The sequence below is a fragment of the Budorcas taxicolor genome, chromosome 1 (assembly GCF_023091745.1).
Source record: "Budorcas taxicolor isolate Tak-1 chromosome 1, Takin1.1, whole genome shotgun sequence".
NCBI lineage: Eukaryota > Metazoa > Chordata > Mammalia > Artiodactyla > Bovidae > Budorcas > Budorcas taxicolor.
Window position 1 is genome coordinate 1,670,717 of NC_068910.1, and position 17,880 is coordinate 1,688,596.

At 56.6% G+C, this 17,880-nt stretch overlaps 1 protein-coding gene across 2 annotated transcripts; it reads left to right on the forward strand.

The window, feature by feature from the left end:
- The first annotated feature begins 1,460 nt into the window (after nucleotides 1-1,460).
- Nucleotides 1,461-16,743, forward strand: ISY1 (ISY1 splicing factor homolog). 2 transcript variants are annotated; one of them, XM_052659454.1, is made up of 11 exons: nucleotides 1,461-1,594; nucleotides 3,603-3,625; nucleotides 4,126-4,177; nucleotides 5,100-5,165; nucleotides 5,332-5,374; nucleotides 8,182-8,294; nucleotides 9,772-9,889; nucleotides 12,899-13,021; nucleotides 13,822-13,940; nucleotides 15,913-15,999; nucleotides 16,244-16,743. In XM_052659454.1, the coding sequence occupies exons 1-11, from the start codon at nucleotides 1,592-1,594 to the stop codon at nucleotides 16,349-16,351; spliced, it is 855 nt and encodes a 284-aa protein (XP_052515414.1). In that variant the 5' UTR covers nucleotides 1,461-1,591; the 3' UTR covers nucleotides 16,352-16,743. The 2 variants fall into 2 exon arrangements, with proteins under 2 accessions (XP_052515414.1, XP_052515484.1); XM_052659524.1 differs by lacking the exon at nucleotides 12,899-13,021.
- Nucleotides 16,744-17,880: the final 1,137 nt, after the last annotated feature.

Genomic DNA, 17,880 nt, shown 5'->3' on the forward strand with positions numbered 1-17,880 from the left:
GTGTTAGGGCCTGAGCACCTCCTCGGGCTTGAGCTGCCTCCCCAGGAGCAATCGGTTCCTTTCCATGGAGGGCAGCACCTGTTCACGGCTGCACACTTGGATCAGCCTGTTTCCTGCCCCTGGAATCTTCGGGGGTTAACAGCCATCTTTTGTACCCTGTCCCTTGCCATCCAAGCTGGCAGTGGTTCTGCTGGTGTGAAATGTTCAACCTTGGGGGTCTCCTGCGTGTGTCATTGGAATTCACTCCATCTGTCGAGGTTTCTCTGTACATCTCTCCTGGATAACCCATCTGTATTCCTGGCTTCTGCTGAGATGGTTGAAAGTGGCCATCAGCCTGGAAGAGAGCCCCCCTAAAGCTCACAGTACTAAAGCAGCGAAGTTTTCGGGCAAGGCACATACAGACTTTTCAGGATCCCACCTAAGAGGCACACATTCCTTCCACTCCATTCCTATAGGCCAGGGTTTCCTGGCAAGCCCACACCTAGCTGTCAGGGAGGTGGACGACGGACTGTGGCAGGACAGCCTGCTTTTTAAGAGAAAACTTGTCACGATTCAGGCATGGGCCCCTGGTGTTCCAAGCACTCGTCGGTCCTGTCTGAACCACAAACGCTGGCTGCGTCCCCCGATGGCCTATGCTTCCCGGCTGCAGCCGGAGCACCCAGCTAAGATTAGGCCCCGTGTCGCTGGAAGTTGCTTCCGCAAAGCACCATGCTGGCCGAGGGGGAGGTGCTGGAAGTGGCCACCGGGGCCCTGCGGGAGGAGCCCCCAGGCCCATCCCTAGCGGCGGCCTCTGCCTCCCTGGTCCGGGGCTAAGGCCCTTCTGATCCCTGCGATGCGCCCAGTACCCACAGACTGAGCTCCTGCAGTAACGGCCCTTTTCTCCCGCGGGCCTTACGTTTATTTTAAAAGGGTGATCTCAAGCCTTGGTCCAGCTCGTACAGACCCCGCGATTCTAGCAGGAAATCTCAGAAGCACAGACCCGAAATAAACGCCTGAGAAGACGGGGGGGAACTGACGAGGCGAAGCAGCCTCCAGCCACTGGCGAGCACGCAGGCCGCGGGAGGGCCCCCCCGTCCACTCAGAGGGCTGAGGACGAGATACTCCCGACGGCGTGTCTCCGCTCCCAGGACGTGACGGGGCAGCAGGGACGCGAACCTCCTGGAGCAGCCACGCCCCAGCAGCCTCACACAAGACGGCGGGGCCGCGAGTTATCACGGGAAATCTCGCCGTTGTTATCGCGAGAGCAATACCAGCACCACCACCGCGGTCCGAGTCGGAGACGCTTCCGTTCCATTGCGCAAGCGCAGTTCTGCCGCGCCCCTAATTTTCGTGCGCACACGTCGGTGCGACGTCCTGACGCCCAGGGAAGGCTGCCAACGGGAGCACGCCTGCACTTCCTTCCCGTCCCCAGGTCAATTGAGTTTCGCTTCCGGTTCCTCACTTCCGGTCCCTTAGTTATTCTTCCGACTGGAAAGCCGGTGGTTCGGGAAGGCTAGAACCTTCAGTTCCCGTCCGGATTGGCCGCTCCCGGGGCGGCGGGGGTCCGTGGGCCGGTGGCGCGCGGCCTGAGGGCGGCGCGCTCCCTCGCAGCATGGTGAGCGGGGCGGGGAGCGAGGGAGGGGAGCGGCGGGCCGGGGCCGGGGAGCCCGGGGGCTCCGGCGCCCGCGTTCGGGACACAGGGCCTTCCCGCCGCGTGAGGCCGGAGGGGGCGGCGGCGGCCCCCCGAGCGCAGGGTCCAGGGACGGGAGGACGCGCGCGTCCGTTGGTGACCGTGACGTTCTCACCAAGCGAAGCGCCCGTGCGAGGAGCTCGGCGCCGAAGTTATCGAAGGCGTCGTGGAAGTCTGTCGGTTGATGAGAAACCAGTGCGCAGAGAGCAGCCTTCTCCGCTCTCCAGCCCTGGGAGAATATGCCCCCCGCCCCCCACTGCTCCTTCACACTGGCCGCCTCAGCCCGCAGGCTCTCGTTTCCGAACTGTGACAAGCGTAGGGAGTCTCCTCTCTCCGCTCCCTAGCAGAGGAGAAGGGGCCCTGGCTTTGGATGCTTCTGGCAAACTGTGGCCGTCACACACACTCCTTTTTGTGGGTTTCCATAACCCTGGACTTCATTGTTGCTCACTTGCTCAGTCGTGTTCCACTCTTTGCACACCCGTGGACCGCAGCACGCCGGGCTCCCCTGTCCTCCACTCTCTCCCTGAGTTTGCCCGAATTCATGTCCGTTGAAAGTGCTAGCCTCTCAGTCCTGCCCAACCCTTTGTGTCCCTGTGGACTATAGCCCGCCATGGGATTCTCCAGGCAAGAATATTGGAGTGGGTACCTATTCCCTTCTCCAGGGCATCTCAGGGAATGAACCTGGGTCTCCTGCATTGCAGGCGGATTCTTTACCGCCTGAGCCGCCAGGGAGGCCCTGAAGGACTGCGGGCAGGAGGAGAGGGGGCAAGTGAGGATGAGAGGGTTGGATGGCATCGCCGACTCTGCGAGATAGTGAAGAACAGGGAAGCCTGGCGTGCAGTCCATGGGGTCACGAAGAGTCGGACACGACTGGGTGAGGAAACAGCAGGCACAGATGTCTACTGAGTTGGGGCCCTGGTTACGTGCCCTTGTCAAGTAACTCATTGTGCTGGGGAGGAAGGTTCTTCTGACTTCCCCCAAAAGGAAGGACCGTGGCCAGATTCCTAGTGCCCAGCATGGCGTTTCACAAATTAAATTGGATACTGAGACTCTGTAGGCTTTGAAGTAGGTAGGACACAACCTCAGCCTTCAAGAAGGCAGCTTCTCCTGGAAGAGCCTCTCTGTTTCTTTCCTGAGTAGATGTCGTGTTTATTTATCTACCAAGCACTTAGCGAGTTTATTTCTCTGTCACTTGGAAGAAAAAGTCAGAAAGACTTAAGTGGAGCTCACACTTTCTGAGCACCTGTTTACTGCACCGCTGACGTCCTCACGTATTTGTCTGATTGAACCATCCTGACGCCTCTGTGAGGTAAAAGTTCCCATCCCTGCCTAGAGGTGGGAAAGCCGAGCCTGAGAGAGGATTTCTCAGGGATGCTAAGTGGGAGAGAGGAGAGTGACACTCAGGCCCTGCACTCAGCACGTGCTCCCCTTATACTGGAACCGAGAAAACGTGCTCCCTGCCCGATGCTGTGTTTCAGGGATAAGTGGCTTGCCCTAAGTGCAACAGTCTTTCCATGAAACTCACTTGTAAAAGCCAGTCTTTCCTTCCTCAAGTTCCACTGGCAGAGAACAGAGAGTTGTGATGCTGGGTGGAAAGTGCCTGGTAGATATAGACCCAGACAAAGAGGAGCAGCCTAGCTGGGAAGAAGGGGTGACAGGAGAATTGTCTGGGATGATGATGGCTCAGGTGGATTCTGAAGGGGTCGTGGCCAGATGGAAGGGTGTGGTCGCAGTGGAGGAGTCTAGGTAGGGAGAGCGGCTGAGTCGAATCGCGGTATCTGGGCGTCTTCTGATTTTTGTTGTTATTTGCTGTGCTCATGCTTCTGGCTGTGTCCTGAGAAAGCTTTTCTTTAAATAAAACCTTTTTCTAAAAAGTAAAAGAAACAGCTCTTTAAAACATGGATGTTTTTCTTCCCCTCTCTTTTCCTTTTAGGCCCGAAACGCGGAAAAGGCCATGTAAGTATCCAGTCCCTTTTGTCTGCAGATTTTATGCTGCTTAACTGCCAGCTTGGAGCTCTGTTTCTGTTTGCTCTTTGGGTACACGTCTCTTCCTGTCCCTGTGTTGAAGCAGCGTGCGTGTATCTGCCCATGTATTTATCTCCCCCAAAGTGTTTTCTCGCTGCTCCCAGAACTTACACTGAAGGGGAGGCGGGGCTGTGACAGCGGCAGCCCTTCTTATCCGTGTTTTTAGTACTGCAGCGGGGTGCTGAGTTTCCCACAGTCCTTACCTGCCGTGTGGGTAGAGGGGATACAGGGTGTTCAGGAACACAAGTCCTTATGAACGCTGCTCTTTGGAACGTGGAAAGCCACGATGTCTCTGGGTTCTTGACAGCAGTGCGTATGTGTATATGTGAGTGAGGGGTGGCAGCTAACGTCACGAGCAGATCTGCCCACCCAGGACTTGGGTGATGAGAGACCTGTGAGCAGGGTCTAACGGTCTTCTCTCTTCCCGGTAGGACGGCCTTAGCAAGATTTCGCCAGGCTCAGCTGGAAGAGGGGAAAGTAAAGGTTGGTTTAAAGCTTCCTCGTGAGTTTTCCAGTAGGAAGGACGAGCGTGGGCAGGCTCCAGGCCCTCCTCTTCTCGTCTCCGCTTCCCTGTCTCCTCAGAGTCTGTTCGCCTGAGGCCCAGGTGAAGCGCCCTGTCGCGGGGGCTGCGTGATGATCTGTATCCTCGGTGATGGGATGCTTGGGTCTCCCTGTTATCCCAGCCCGGGCTCATGCTGAGTAGTAGAAAGTGGGGTGTGCTCTGGGAAGCAGCTCTAACCTGAGACCAGCGGATGACCTCCGCTCGTGGAGACTCAGCCAGATTAGGGGTAATATATGCTGTTCTTTGAGTATTTTCGCTTTGTTTTTTAAAAGTCTCCTCTCGCCTGCCCCTGCACCCACACATATTCCTGTGCACACACAGACGCGCGTATGTACGCTCGCTCTGAATACTGATCGCTGTCGCTGCTTAAGATAGTGCAAACGTGCCACGGGATGGGTATAGCCAGGTGCACTTCGTATCTCTCTTGTGTGGATTCACGTATTCACAGATATTGTTCAACAGTAACTACTCTGGAGCTACAGAGTTGTGGTTGGTTGGATCTGTGGTTGCAGAGGAACCGCGGATCCCGAGGGCTGACAAAGTTAGACTCGGATTAACCCCTGCTTTGCTCACGGTCATGGCCGAGTGCAGTGGGCTTTTACGTTGAGTGTTGGCCCCCATCCCAGGTGCAACACGGGGTGTTTTTGCCTGTGCAGTTATTTCCTATGGAGAGACTACAGAGTGCGCCTTAAGGCTTGATGAAAACCACTGGGGACTGAAGCTGCGGATGTCTTTAGACTGTTAGACATTTGAGGCTTCAGGCTGGAATCAGTTGTGACTGTTGCACGAAGCTTGTAATTTCATATGAGATCGTGGCGACGTGTGTGTTTTGCTTTTCCTTAGGAGCGAAGACCCTTCCTTGCCTCAGAATGTACTGAACTGCCTAAAGCCGAGAAGTGGAGACGACAGGTGCGGTCTGGGCGAGTTCGATCTCAGCAGAAATAACAAGGCTCTGAATTTTATTACCTGCATGACTCTTAAACCACGTTTCTAAGCACTTTTAATTAGATATTTCTTATGTTTTCAGACTTATTCAGAAGTCATAACGATGTATTACCTTTTATTTTTCTCGTAGATCATTGGAGAGATCTCAAAAAAAGTGGCTCAAATTCAGAATGGTAAGCCAGCCTCTCTCTTTAAAGTGCTTGATTCTCACTTCCACAGTTAGGTGTGGAGACGTCAGCCCCCTCTCAGTGGTTGGTGGAACAGGAGTAAGGACAGAGAAGAGCTGAGCAGTGGTATCAGTCAGCTTGAGCTACTTGCCATGTATAGAGCACTCACCTCACAAAGAAGAGTGCGCTTTCTTTTTGAAGAGGAAATGGAATACTCACCAAAATAGAGCATATTTTGGATTGTAAAATAAATGCTAGTAAACATAAAATAATTAAAATTTTGCAAAGTATAATTCACTGATTAAAACACAGTTAATGTAGAAATTGGTTACAGAAAGATACCTGGCAACTTCCTAAATATTTAGAAATTAAACACACCTCTAAACAACCCATATACCTAAAGGAAAACCTTGAGAAAATTAGAAACTATTTTTAATTGAATGAAAATCTAATGTCACAATTCAGGGTATGAAAAAAGCAATGCTTAGATGAAATTTTATAGCATTAAAGTAAAATAAAATAAGAAAGATATCAAGTCAGTGATCCCAGCTTCTCCCCTAAGAAACCAAAAGGAAGAGCAAATTAATTCCAGAGTAAGCAGAAGGGAGGAAACAGACGGAAGACGAGCAGAGAAAGTAGGGCAAAAGTGGGTTCAGTAAAATCGATAAACTTCTAGTCCAGTTAGATGATCAGGAAAAAAAGACACAGATTAGTAACAGCAAGAATGAAATCGGGAACGTCACTACGCTCTCTAACCATTCAGAGAATAAGGGAACATTAGACACAACTTCAGGGCTGTCACTCAGCAACTTAGATGAGATGGGCCTGCTAAAAAGACACGTGCTAACAAAACAGTGCTCCCTAACCATCGGCAGTGTCACCCCTCCAGCCCCCTCCACCCACCCCTGGGAATTTCATGCTATCTGGAGGGGGCTTCATTTATTAGAGAAATTGAATTCATAGTTTAAATTTTTCCAGCAAAGAAGAGTCCAGATCCAGATGGCTCCCCTGGCCAGTTCAGATATTTAAGAAGTACCAGCTCTACAGCTTCTCCCAGAAGAGTGGAGAGGGAACCCTTCTTGGTTTACTTTCTTACATATTCTGGTGTGTGTGCCCTTGACCCTGAAATCAGAAAAAGACATTACAAGAAGAGGAAAGACTACAGACAACATTCCTTCCGGAATTTGGCCATAAAGGCCTCAGCAAAGGATTGCATGGTTGATTCAGCACTCAAAAATCAATTCACTGTGTCATCAATTTAAAGAAGAAAAACCATGTCATCTCAGTAGATGCAAAAGTGTTTGACAAAGTTTATCATTCATTCATAAAAACTCAGCTAACTGGGAATAAACCGGAACTGCTTCCTTCCCCTGATAAAACACTTCCACCAAAAAGCCTGTAGTGAACATCATGCTGAATGCTGCAAGGTTGAGATCAGGAACAAGGTGAAGATGCCTTTCTCACACCTTCCACTCAATATTGCACTGGAACTCCTGGTCAGTACAGTGAAGCGAGAGAAGGAGATGAAAGACCCAAAGACTGGAAGGGAAGAGAAATGCTCTTCCGAGGTGGCTTGATTTTCTGTGTTGGAAATCCCAAGGAATCTACAGGAGGGTTTCCACAGTGAATAACTGAGTTTAGCTAGATGACAGACTAGAAAGTCCATACAAAAAAGTCAATTTGATTTCTGTGTCCTGGCAGGAACATTTGGAACTAGAGCATTTTTTAAAGTGTCATTTACAGAAGCATCAAAAGGCAAGAAGTACTCAGGTATAAATCTAGTAAGATAGGCACATGGTCTGTGTGGTGAAAACTAGGAAGCAGGGATGCCAGGTCGTAAAGAACCAGTGAAGTGGAGACGCAGATAGTGTTTGTGAAGGGGAAGACTCAACATCAGAAAGAGGTCAGTGCTTTTCCTTTTTAAAATCTATCACAGGACCCCAGCGTGGCTTTCCAGTTTATGTTGACAGACTGTAAAAGGTACAACTTTGCCATTCCACGTAAATGCAGCCAAAAGAACTTCGAAGAACAAAACTGGAGCACCCGTAGCATCAAAACTGGAGTACCCATAGCATCTAATTTCAAGATTCAGTGTGAAGCTAAAGGTATCAAGATCGCATGGTCCTGGTGAGAGACAGACAGACCAGGGAACAGAATAAGGAGTCCAGACATAGGGGCACACGCGTGTGGTCCGCCTACCTGGCAACGGAGCAGAAGCGGTTCAGGGGAGGAGAGGAGGCCGTCTCCCTCCCTGTAGGCACAGGTGCTTCGCTTCAGCAGAAGCAGTTCAGGGGAGGAGAGGAGGCCGTCTCCCTCCCTGTAGGCACAGGGTGCTTCGCTTCAGCACACCAGAGACCCCTGACCGTCCTCCTGCCTCTGGTAGGACGCCCTGGTCGCCAGTGACAGCGCCTCAGCAGCCTCCTGTGCTGTCCCCTTAAATCCGCCCCGTGGGCTCCTGGTCAGAGGTGTTCCCGGGGACCGGCAGGCTGCTTGCTGACGCTGCCTCCCTGTGTCCTGGACGCTGAGCGCCCCGCCACTGAGCTGTGATGTCTCACGGCTGGTGTAAATGGAGCTGCAGGACAGCTTCAGTTTGCATTTCTCTGGTTGCTAATGGGGAGGAAGTTGTTTTTCAGAGTTTTTCTGGGGCCACTGGAACTCTGTTCACAATCGTCACCCTTCTGTGATTTCGGTGTGGATGGTTTTCCTCGTGAGCTGAAGTGTCTTTGCGTTGCCCACCTCTGTCAGCGTTGACACTCTTAGGGGTGTGACATGCGGCGGTCTTTTCAGGAAATGATACGACATTTCTCTCTTAGCTGGTTTAGGTGAATTCCGGATTCGCGACCTGAATGATGAAATTAACAAGCTGCTGCGAGAGAAAGGACACTGGGAGGTCCGGATCAAGGAGCTGGGCGGCCCTGACTATGGGGTAAGTAAGCAGCAGCCCAGGGCCCGGTTCGGGGGCTTTCTAGGCAGGGTGGGTGCTGTCTCACTGCAGCCCCCGCAGGCCTGCCTTGGACGAGGCCCGTGAGAAATGAGAGGAGCCTGGAAAGGGCCTGGCGTGTGTGCACGGGAACCGTGAAAGCACAGGGCCAGTGGTGTAGAAGGTGCCCGGCGCGGGCCTGGGAGTGTGTACTGGCCTGGCGTCCAGGGTGAGCCGCTCGGTCTCCCCGGGCCCCTTATGGAGACAACCTTGGCGCCACACGTGCGTCTCTGAGCTCCTTGAGAATTGGGACAGCCCTTCCACTGCAGCTTCTGTGCTTGAGGGGCCCTGGAGACAGGCACTCTGTGCTTGCTCTGGATTCTTTAAAGGCACAGTGACTTTGAGGCTTTCAGGACCGTGACCCTGTGTATATGTCTGTGAATCACACACAGTCGCTGGGTCGCCGCCCAGTACACATGAAGATGTGCTGAAAAGGTTCCTGATGGGCACTGCTGCACTTTGAAATTTTCTGTTCTGTTCTATTTTGACTTTTTAACAATTGGTAATTGTGACCTGCATGGTGGATTTCATGACCCAGACCTGCCCCGTTTGCCCAGGTCTTTGAACCAGTCGCGTCTGGTCAGTGGACTGCCGTGTAGCTACGTAAGAAGCCTGGGCGGTGTTTCTGTGTATTAGTCTGGCCCCTCTTAACACAGAGCCATAATTCTCAGGTCAGTGCCTGGCCCAACCGAGGCATTTATCTTCCCATGCCTTGGGCACCTGCTGGGAACATTGCCTCCACATCCCCGTTACTTCTGTGACGCTGGTTTTGCTCCCTGTCGGACGGCGTTAGTGCCACTTGTTCCCCGTCCTGGAAGGGCTGCAAAAGCTCCAAGTCAGTAGTGACGTTTCTGTCTATTTCCTTCTGGGGTTGTTTCATGTGAAAGCAGTTGATGTTTATTTCCCGAGTGTAAAAGTAACACCTGTAGGGGTGTGCACCTTTGGTTCAGTCATCTGGCTGTTTCACCGTGTTCCATGCCTCATGGCCTCTCCCCTGCAGTACAGAGCCTCGTCCAGACTCACCTGTGGCCTGCAGGTATTGCCGTCATCATTTTTAACGGAGGGAGTTCCCTCTTCTGGGTGTTTCGTTTGTCCTCTTCTTCTACTAGCTGTCATTTAGATTTTTTGCGACTTTTTAAAGCTTTCTTTTTTTTCACTTAACATTGTGTTGTAAGCAGTTTCTCAGCCAGTGTAAGTGTTTCGCACGAGCCTTCATTTGTCGGCTATAGAGTATATTCCCCCCGTGAACAAACTGTAATGGTATTTAGGTTGATTTTTAAAGGATCGAAAAAAGTTCCAAAGTGTATTTCTGTGCCCATTAATACCTGCTGCCTTTAGCATCACTGTCTTCAAGCATATCTGCAAACGTGGAAATAGTGGGTGTACAGACCAGATCCATTTTCTCTTCTTCCTTCCCCATAAGAAAGTTGGGCCTAAAATGCTGGACCACGAAGGGAAGGAAGTCCCGGGAAATCGAGGCTACAAGTACTTCGGAGCGGCCAAAGACCTGCCTGGTGTCAGAGAGCTGTTTGAGAAAGAGCGTGAGTAGCTGGCGCTGGCGAGGCTGTCAGCTGGCTCTCGGTGCTGGCTGTGAGTGACGCCGCGTGCCCTGCTGCGCGGCAGCCCCGTGTCGTTAGGGGACTCTCCTTCCCAGGGCTTAAATGGGAACCCTCGAGCACGGGGCGTTGAGGGGGCAGGCCCAGGGCACACCTTGGGCAGGAGTGGGAACCCAGAGCTGCGGGCACCAGATTGTAGGCCCTGACACACCCACTTCCGAGTGAACACAGAGGAGCCGTGGGCGCGGGGCGCCGTGGGGGCGGAGCCTCCCGTCGGAGCCTGTTGAGGCGCGGAGGCACTGGGCACGCGGGCGCTGTGGGGCGGAGGCGCTGTGGGCGCGGGGGCGCTGTGGGCGCGGGGGCGCTGTGGGCGGGGGCGCTGTGGGCGCGGGGGCGCTGTGGGCGGGGGCGCTGTGGGCGCGGGGGCGCTGTGGGCGCGGGGGCGCTGTGGGCGGGGGTGCTGTGGGCGCGGGGGCGCTGTGGGCACGCGGGCGCTGTGGGCGGGGGCGCTGTGGGCGCGGGGGCGCTGTGGGGTGGAGGCGCTGTGGGCACGGGGGCGCTGTGGGGCGCATGGGCACTGTGTGGGGCGTGCGGGCATGTCGGTGCCTGTCGCGGTGGCTCCGAAGTCCATGCAGCCAGGTCCATGTTTCAGGTACTTGTTGGGCTGAAAAAGCTCTTAACTGAAGGACTGAGGACACCTCGGGCCGAAGCCGCTGTGCACTGGGAGGAGAGAGGGTCTGAGTCAGATACCCTGGCCCTGGGCACCTCCAGGATTCCGCTCGTCTGGACCGCCTGCGTCTGATTTTTGACTTTTTGAAAAGCAGTGCAAGCATTCCATAGGAAAAAGTGTGGAAAGCAGAGAAGGGCGAGACCAGGATCCCTCCCACTGTGGGCGTTCTGCTGACCCTTCCGATTCTGCCTTCATGAAACCCTGCTTGTTCTCTTTTTTGGCCTCCTGTGGGATCTCGGCTCCCTTACTGGGAACTGAACCTGGGCCGCGTCAGTGATAGCTGGAGCCCCCAAGCCCTGCTGCTGCTTGAGTCCCCTGCGTGTGCAGGCTGGCTTTGCGTGTGTCATCGACATTGCTTAAGATGATTCAGAATTCACGTATCACCCCACCTATTATGAACGCAATGAAACCTATTACAGATACGCAGAATACAGATAATCAGGAAGAACACCCCTGTTCTCACATCTTACAATTGGTGGGGGTTGACATGTTGGGGTATGTGCCCTTTCTGGTTTTAAGGCCCCTAAAGTGAGGTGGTCCTGTTTTTCTGTTTTTGCACTTACTTTGGCTTTAAATTTACTCTCATGTTCTTACGTGTTCCAGGCATCGATTTTCTTTTTTTTTTTAAGGAGAAAGTGCCCACGTTAGTCTTCAGGCGCAGAATGTAGACGGTAGCACAGCCCCTCTGCCCCCGTCCCGCTGCTCTGCTCGGGACGTGCCATCGCCCTTCCTCTCGGGAGTGCTCCCTGCCAGGCCTCCCCGTGCTCCTCCCTGTGTATCTCAGCAGCTGAGTCACATCCGCTTAGTGACAGGTGACTCCAGCCCGGCTCCCTTGAGGCAGAGAAGCCCGTTTCTGGCTCCTGGGACTGACGCGTTTGTCCTCAGGAATGGCTGGTCCCAGAGCCCTTGCTCCTGCTGCCGTTTCGGCTTCCATCCTGCGAGCGCTTCTCTCTGTCTCGTCTCCTTTGGGGTGGCAGGCTGTCCATTATCCACTTAGAGTTTGTCCCCTCAGCGAGTTTATCACCATCACCCGCCACCCCCCAAAAGGTTCAAGCACGGGCCCCAGGGCAAGCCCCGCCCGTGCAGGTCGGATCCCAGCTCCCCCCCAGGGTGAGCCCCGCCCGTGCAGGTCGGATCCCAGCTCCCCCCCAGGGTGAGCCCCGCCCGTGCAGGTCGGATCCCAGCTCCCCCCCAGGGTGAGCCCCGCCCGTGCAGGTCGGATCCCAGCTCCCCCCAGGGTGAGCCCCGCCCGTGCAGGTCGGATCCCAGCTCCCTCCTGCATCCAGGACGCACTCAGTGCTCCGAGCCCGTCCTGGGCGCAGCCCTCGTTGCCCAGGGCTGGGCAGGGTTGCTGGTACCTGTGTGGGCTGATGGAAGGGGGCTTCCCCATATCTGTGCCCGTCGTGTGTGGACCATCCGTGTCCCCCCACTGTTCTTACAAAGCCTAGTGACGCAAAGGACCGAAGAGTCGCGGGTGACCCGTGCTGGCTGTAACCACCCCTCCTGTGTAGCCTTTTAGTTACTTCCGCGTCTTCACAACTATAGCGTTGTTGCTGGTACTTGAAACAGGATGTTGTTTCTATTTTTTGTTTCCCTGATTACTAATGAATTGACAGTTGAATTCAGTTCCTATCAATCACTGAAATGTTCACACTTAGAGGTTTCTTCTCCTTCAGTTAATCAGCTTTTGTTCTTTGAGCAGTCAGCTGGACTGTCATTTCCCTTTTGATTTTCCAGAATTACTACATATCCTGAACAGTAATACTTAGTCTGAATGTATTTTCTTCAGGAATTTCTCGTGTATCTTTTTTGCTTGTAGGTTATTTTGTCTTATCTGAGTTCTTATGTTTTTTCAGTAGCTATTTTGGCATTTCCTGTGAAAGCACCTCATGAAGCCGCGGTCGGGGGGTCACAGGACACCCTCCCCCCACCAGGCAATTCACAGTCCTGGGGGGGGGTCCAAGATTTACTGTTGTATTAACAATGCCGTGACACTCATCTCCGTCCATAAAGCTCTGCCAGCTTCTGTTTTTGCTTTTTAAATTACGGTAGATTCCTTCTAAACGGGCTGAGTCTGAAACATCAATGCCGGTTTTAAAAAGGATAGTGTCCTGTGTAGCCCCATCACTAGTGTGGCGAGGCGCCTGTTTGATGCCCTTTTCAGGAAGACACGTGCCGCGTGCCTGTGTCGCCTTGTATGGGGAGGAGGCGCGAGTGTGGCTGTGACGGGGAACCCGGCTGAGCTGAAGAATTCTTTCTTTCAGCGCTTCCTCCTCCAAGAAAGACACGAGCCGAGCTCATGAAGGCAATCGACTTTGAATACTACGGTTACCTCGATGAAGACGATGGTGTCATTGTGCCCTTGGAACAGGAGTATGAAAAGAAACGTAGGTCCTCGGGCATTTCACTTCATGACTGGTGGCATCTGGTTTCTTTTCTCACCTTTGAAAAAGGAGGTTTTCTCTTTCTTTTTCTGAGGAATCTATTTTCTGTTAGGACTTTGTGAAAAATTAAAGCTTAGTTGATGTACAGTGTTACGTACAGGTGCGCAGTAACGTGATTCACAGTTTTTGAAGGTCTGTTCCTTTAGCAAGTTACGCGAGAAGTGTTTTCTGCAGGCCCTGTGTTGCACAGCATGCCCGCTGTGTTCTGTAGGCTCCACGAGTGAGCGATGCCTAGAGTGCCTGTCTGTGTCTGGCTCACTGCACTTGGCGGATAATCGCTGGGCCCGCCCGTGCTGCTGGCTGCAGGTGGCGCAGGGCCCTCTTCTTCGCACAGGATCCACCCTGTGTCTCTTCATTCACCTGTCAGTGGCGCTCCGGTTGCGTCCACGCCTCGGCTGTTGTACATGGTGCTGCTCTGAACGTTGGGCTGCTGTGTCTTTTCTGATTGTATCTCTGTTTATTTCGTGTTGAACCCAGGAATGGAATTGCTGGATCACGTGCTAGTCCTGGTTTTGGTTCTTTGAGGAACCTCAGGGTGTTGAGCCGGGGAGGATCTAGGCGTGTCCCCCGCCAGCCACCCCGGAGCTGCCGTGGGACCCCTGCCCTCCCGTCTGATTTCCACCCGTGGGGGCCGGAGGAGGGTCACCCTTCACAGAGGGCAGGCCTCGGTCACCTTTGCCCCGCGTGGCACGTCGCTTTCTCGGAGGCCAGAGCGCCTGACGCCTGCTGTCCCTCGTCTGCAGACAGAGCCGAGCTAGCGGAGAAGTGGAAAGCAGAGCGAGAGGCCCGCCTGGCGAGAGGCGAGGAGGCGGAGGGGGAGGAGGAGGAGGAGGCGAACATCTACGCTGTGGCTGAGGAGGAGGTAGGGCGGCCCTGCGGCCTGCGGCTCGGGGAGGGCACCCGGGCCTGGGCAGGCTCCAGGCCTGGTCTGCCCCTGGACGGGGGGTGAGGGTCGCCTCAGGGTCACAGTGAGGACGCTGAGGGCACCTGGGGACCTGCGCTCTATGTCGGGGTGACTTACTTGCGTCTCAGAGCTAGGCCCTCCGGACCTGCGGGGCCTGGATTTGTAGGCAGGTTTGAAGCCCCTGACCTCATTGTTTGAGCTTCAGTGGCGGAGCCAGTAGCGCTTCTGTGGGCCCTAACCACCCACGCCCTCCTTACCGTGGGAAACCAGAACAGAGGCTCCCTTGGGGGTCCCAAGTTGGGTGGCCCTGTGGTCCCACAGCCAGAGCCCTCTGCTCCCAGCTCCCCCATCCGGCAGGCCCGGGCTGGAGTGCATTTGTGACTGAGCCAGGGGAGGGGAGTCAGCCAGGCCGGGACGGCGGGTCAGGCCCCGTGAGACCTCGCGTGGTGTGCCCCGCAGCAGTGGCAAGCATGCAGGCTCAGGAGCTTGGTGACTGGGTTGCCGTCGCACAGGATCCGGCAGGCCTGCGGGGCGTGCCCTCAGGCAGGCGTTTGAAGCAGGATGGCAGCGTGCCCTGCAAAGATTTCCTCTGGGTGCAAGCAACCTGTTCGCTTTTTCAAGGGGTGTTTGTTTCCTTGGCGGCCACTAATCAGTGAGTGAGGCCCACTCAAGGGACATTGCGGCCACACGCTCCGTCGGTAGCTCAGAATCCAAGGGGCAGCCCGGTCAGCAGACCCCGCAGGAAAGCGGCACGTGTGACGGGAGCCCTGGGTAGCAGGGTGGGCGGGCGGGGCTGCAAACACTTCCTGGGGAGGCAGCCCTTTAGCTGAGCTCAGAGGTCGGGGAGGCATCACTGGCGCACAGGGGCGGCAGGGCAGCACGCGAGGACGGCCGGGGGAGCGTCGGGCCAGAGGACCGGCCAGCAGCCGGAGCCCAGAGCGGGGCCCCTGATGTGAGCAGAGGCTTCGGGAGGTGAGCCGGGACCAGCAGGGGCCCTGGCCCCCAGGGGACGGGTCTTCCCTCATCGCAAGAGCCATGGAGAGGCTGCGAAGGCTTAGACAGTCGTGTGTGTTGGAACCGCTGCAGACTCAAGGCAGCTGTTGAGCTGAGAGAGGCCCCGCGCGTCCTTCCCCCGGGCCCGGAGGCCCCGTCCTGAATGCTGCCAGCTCGGCGTCCACGAGGAGCCGCCTGCTGTGGCCCGTGTGCAGGGCTGGGCCTGCCGTCACTGGGTGGCTCCCGGGACCACGACAGCCTTTCTTGTTTTCGTCTGCCCGGCGGTGGGCTGGGGGCAGACGGGGCGGGTCCGGCCCTGAGACCAGTGGACAGCGGACCGAGCTCTGCACGGGTCTCCTCCCCTCGGGCCCCCAGGGCCGTTTCTTAGTCACGAGTGAGCGCTGCTGACACTCAGGCAGCTTCTGAGTGATGCTTCTGTGCACGTGGTCCGTTTTTACAAGTTTAGTTTTAAAAATAATATACTCGGGGCTTCTCTGCTGACTCACGTGGTAAAGAACCTGCCTACAAGTTGGATCCCTGGGTCAGGAAGATCTCCGGAGAAGGAAATGGCAACCCACTCCAGTATTCTGGCCTGGAGAATCCCATGGACAGAGGAGCCTGGAGGGCTTCAGTCCATGGGGTGGCCAAGATAATATATTCATGAGACTCACAGCCCAAGAAACACATGCAGACCTCGCCCAGCATCCCTTTCGCAGCCCCATCCTCAGGCCCGGTGCCCAGTGAGGCCACTGCTTCTCTTCCTCGGGCCGGAGGCCACGCCGTCCACGCTGTCATGTTGGCCCTTGTGCTTAGCGCTGCATCTTGGGGGTGTCTCTGAGGAGAGCGCATCCCCGGGGCTGTCTCTCCCGTCAAACAGCTGCAGGCTGGGCCTCTCGCGGCGTCTCGTCTGCACAGCTTCTGGTGTTCTCTCTTGCAGTCTGATGAGGAGGGCGGCCCAGACAGAGGAGGGGAGGACGGGCAGCAGAAGTTCATCGCCCACGTGCCGGTGCCGTCGCAGCAGGAGGTAGGATCCTGGGCCCGCCAGGCGAGTTTCTGGGCCCTTTCTGTCCCCATGGGCAGCTCTGACTCCAGGGGCACCGCTGACTGCACGCAGCATAGGGTGTGGGTCCAGCAAAGGCGGAGTCCATCCGCCTTAGAGGCAGTGGCCTGCCCTGCCGTGCACGGCGGGTCCCTGTGGCTCATGCGTGCCGGAGGAGGTGTCAGGGGCAAAGTGTATGCCGCCCCAACCCCGCCTCTGCTGCCCACAGATCGAGGAGGCGCTCGTGCGCAGGAAAAAGATGGAGCTGCTGCAGAAGTACACCAGCGAGACCCTGCAGGCCCAGAGCGAGGAGGCCCGGCGGCTCCTGGGCTGCTAGGCGGCCCGGCTGCAGCCTCCCCTGCCCTCCTTGCTCACACCGTGCGCCCCCCGAGAGCCGCGGGCTGGACCCGTCTGCGTCACCCCGGCCGCGTGCAGCTGACGCAAGAGCCCACAGGCACTGTCCTGACTGGGTAGGACAGGCTGCTCCCGCGGCCTGCGGGTGTCGTCGGTGGGGGCGGCCAGCCGGGAACGCCCCTGAGCGTGCAGACGTGTCTGTGATGCCTCCTGCGCGCTGAGAAGACGCCCCGCCACCCTTGGGGCTGCCCTGCCGCCCGTCTCGCCCTCAGCCGGCCTTGCTTCCCCCAGCCGGTGGGGGGGCATGTTTGCTGCTTCATCTGGAAGTGGTTCTGCACAGAGCTATTTTTATTAAAGATTTTTGTATGAAAGGCAGCCTTGGGTTCCGGGCTGTCTCTGTGAGGCCTTGTCCGCGGTAGGACCTGAGAGGGCTCCTCGGGGCCTGTGTCGGGGGCTGGGCCCGCCCGCGGCCCGTCCGGGCGCTGAGGGTGCGGGGCGCCCTGCCTGGCCCGTGCCCACGGCCGTGGGTCAGCGCTGAGGTGGGGCCCGTGTTTCCGGCCCGTGGGAGTGCCAAGGGTGCCCCAGGGTGGTCCAGACCTGCCGGCCCCGCCTAGTCTCTCCTTCCCTTTGGGGAGAACCCACCGCAGGGGCACCAGCTTGGGGCAGGTGGGGCTGGGGAGTCCCCACCCTCAAGAGGGGTCCTGGGCACATCAGCAGAGCCTTGTGGGCCTCTTGAAGCAGGCTGTGCCAGCCTGAGTGAGGGACGGTCGTCAGCCGGGACCTGCCTGACAGAAGTTCTGAGCAGGGGACAGAGGGCGTCGGGCAGGTGGGCAGCAGCCGTGGGGAGACCACCCAGGGCTTCAGGGCTGTGAGGAGGAGGGGAGGGACGGGGCTGGGCTGGGGACTACGCTGGGGGCCCCTCAGCTGAGCCCCTGGGCAGGCGTGTGTGGAGAGCTGGGAGGGGTCGAGGCTGGAGGGCTGGGGGTCCGGGGACAAACAAGGCCAGACCTGGCCCTGGGACCCAGCTCCCACCCAGGCCTGGCCCGGACAGGGCTCAGGAGCGATGCTGGGCTCCTGGAGCAGCCCCTCTGGGCCCGGGCCTCCGCATCCCCGTCTGAAAGGCCGGGGCTGGACCCGGTGCCTGTGCGTTCACCCCGCGACGGGCAGCCCCGTGGGGCAGGCAGAGGGGAGGCGGGCCCTGAGACCGCCTGGCCTGGGGTCCAGTCAGGCGGCAGGCAGGGCCCAGCTCAGATGGCCCAGAGAGGGCTTTCCTCTTCCGCTCCGGACACCCAGGGCCTCGCAGTGGCTCCTGGGACAGCTGCAGACAGCATGGGCGTCAGGGAATGGGGGCTGATGGGAAAGCGGCTTGCTGAGGACCCAAAGGCGTCCCTGGTGGAGACTGGCCCAGCCCCAAGTGTTTTCCTGCCCAGTGGGCCCTGGCTTTTTTTGTCCCAGGAGGACTTTGCAGGGCCCCCCCACCCCACCCCACCCCCGGGCCTGGAGCGTCCAGGG

What these genes read in the sequence shown, in the direction of transcription:
- ISY1 (XM_052659454.1), top strand. An exon ending in TGGAAGAGGGGAAAGTAAAG is followed by an intron (nt 4,178 to 5,099) that starts GTTGGTTTAAAG and finishes GCTTTTCCTTAG; the next exon opens with GAGCGAAGACCCTTCCTTGC. An exon ending in CCGAGAAGTGGAGACGACAG is followed by an intron (nt 5,166 to 5,331) that starts GTGCGGTCTGGG and finishes TTTTTCTCGTAG; the next exon opens with ATCATTGGAGAGATCTCAAA.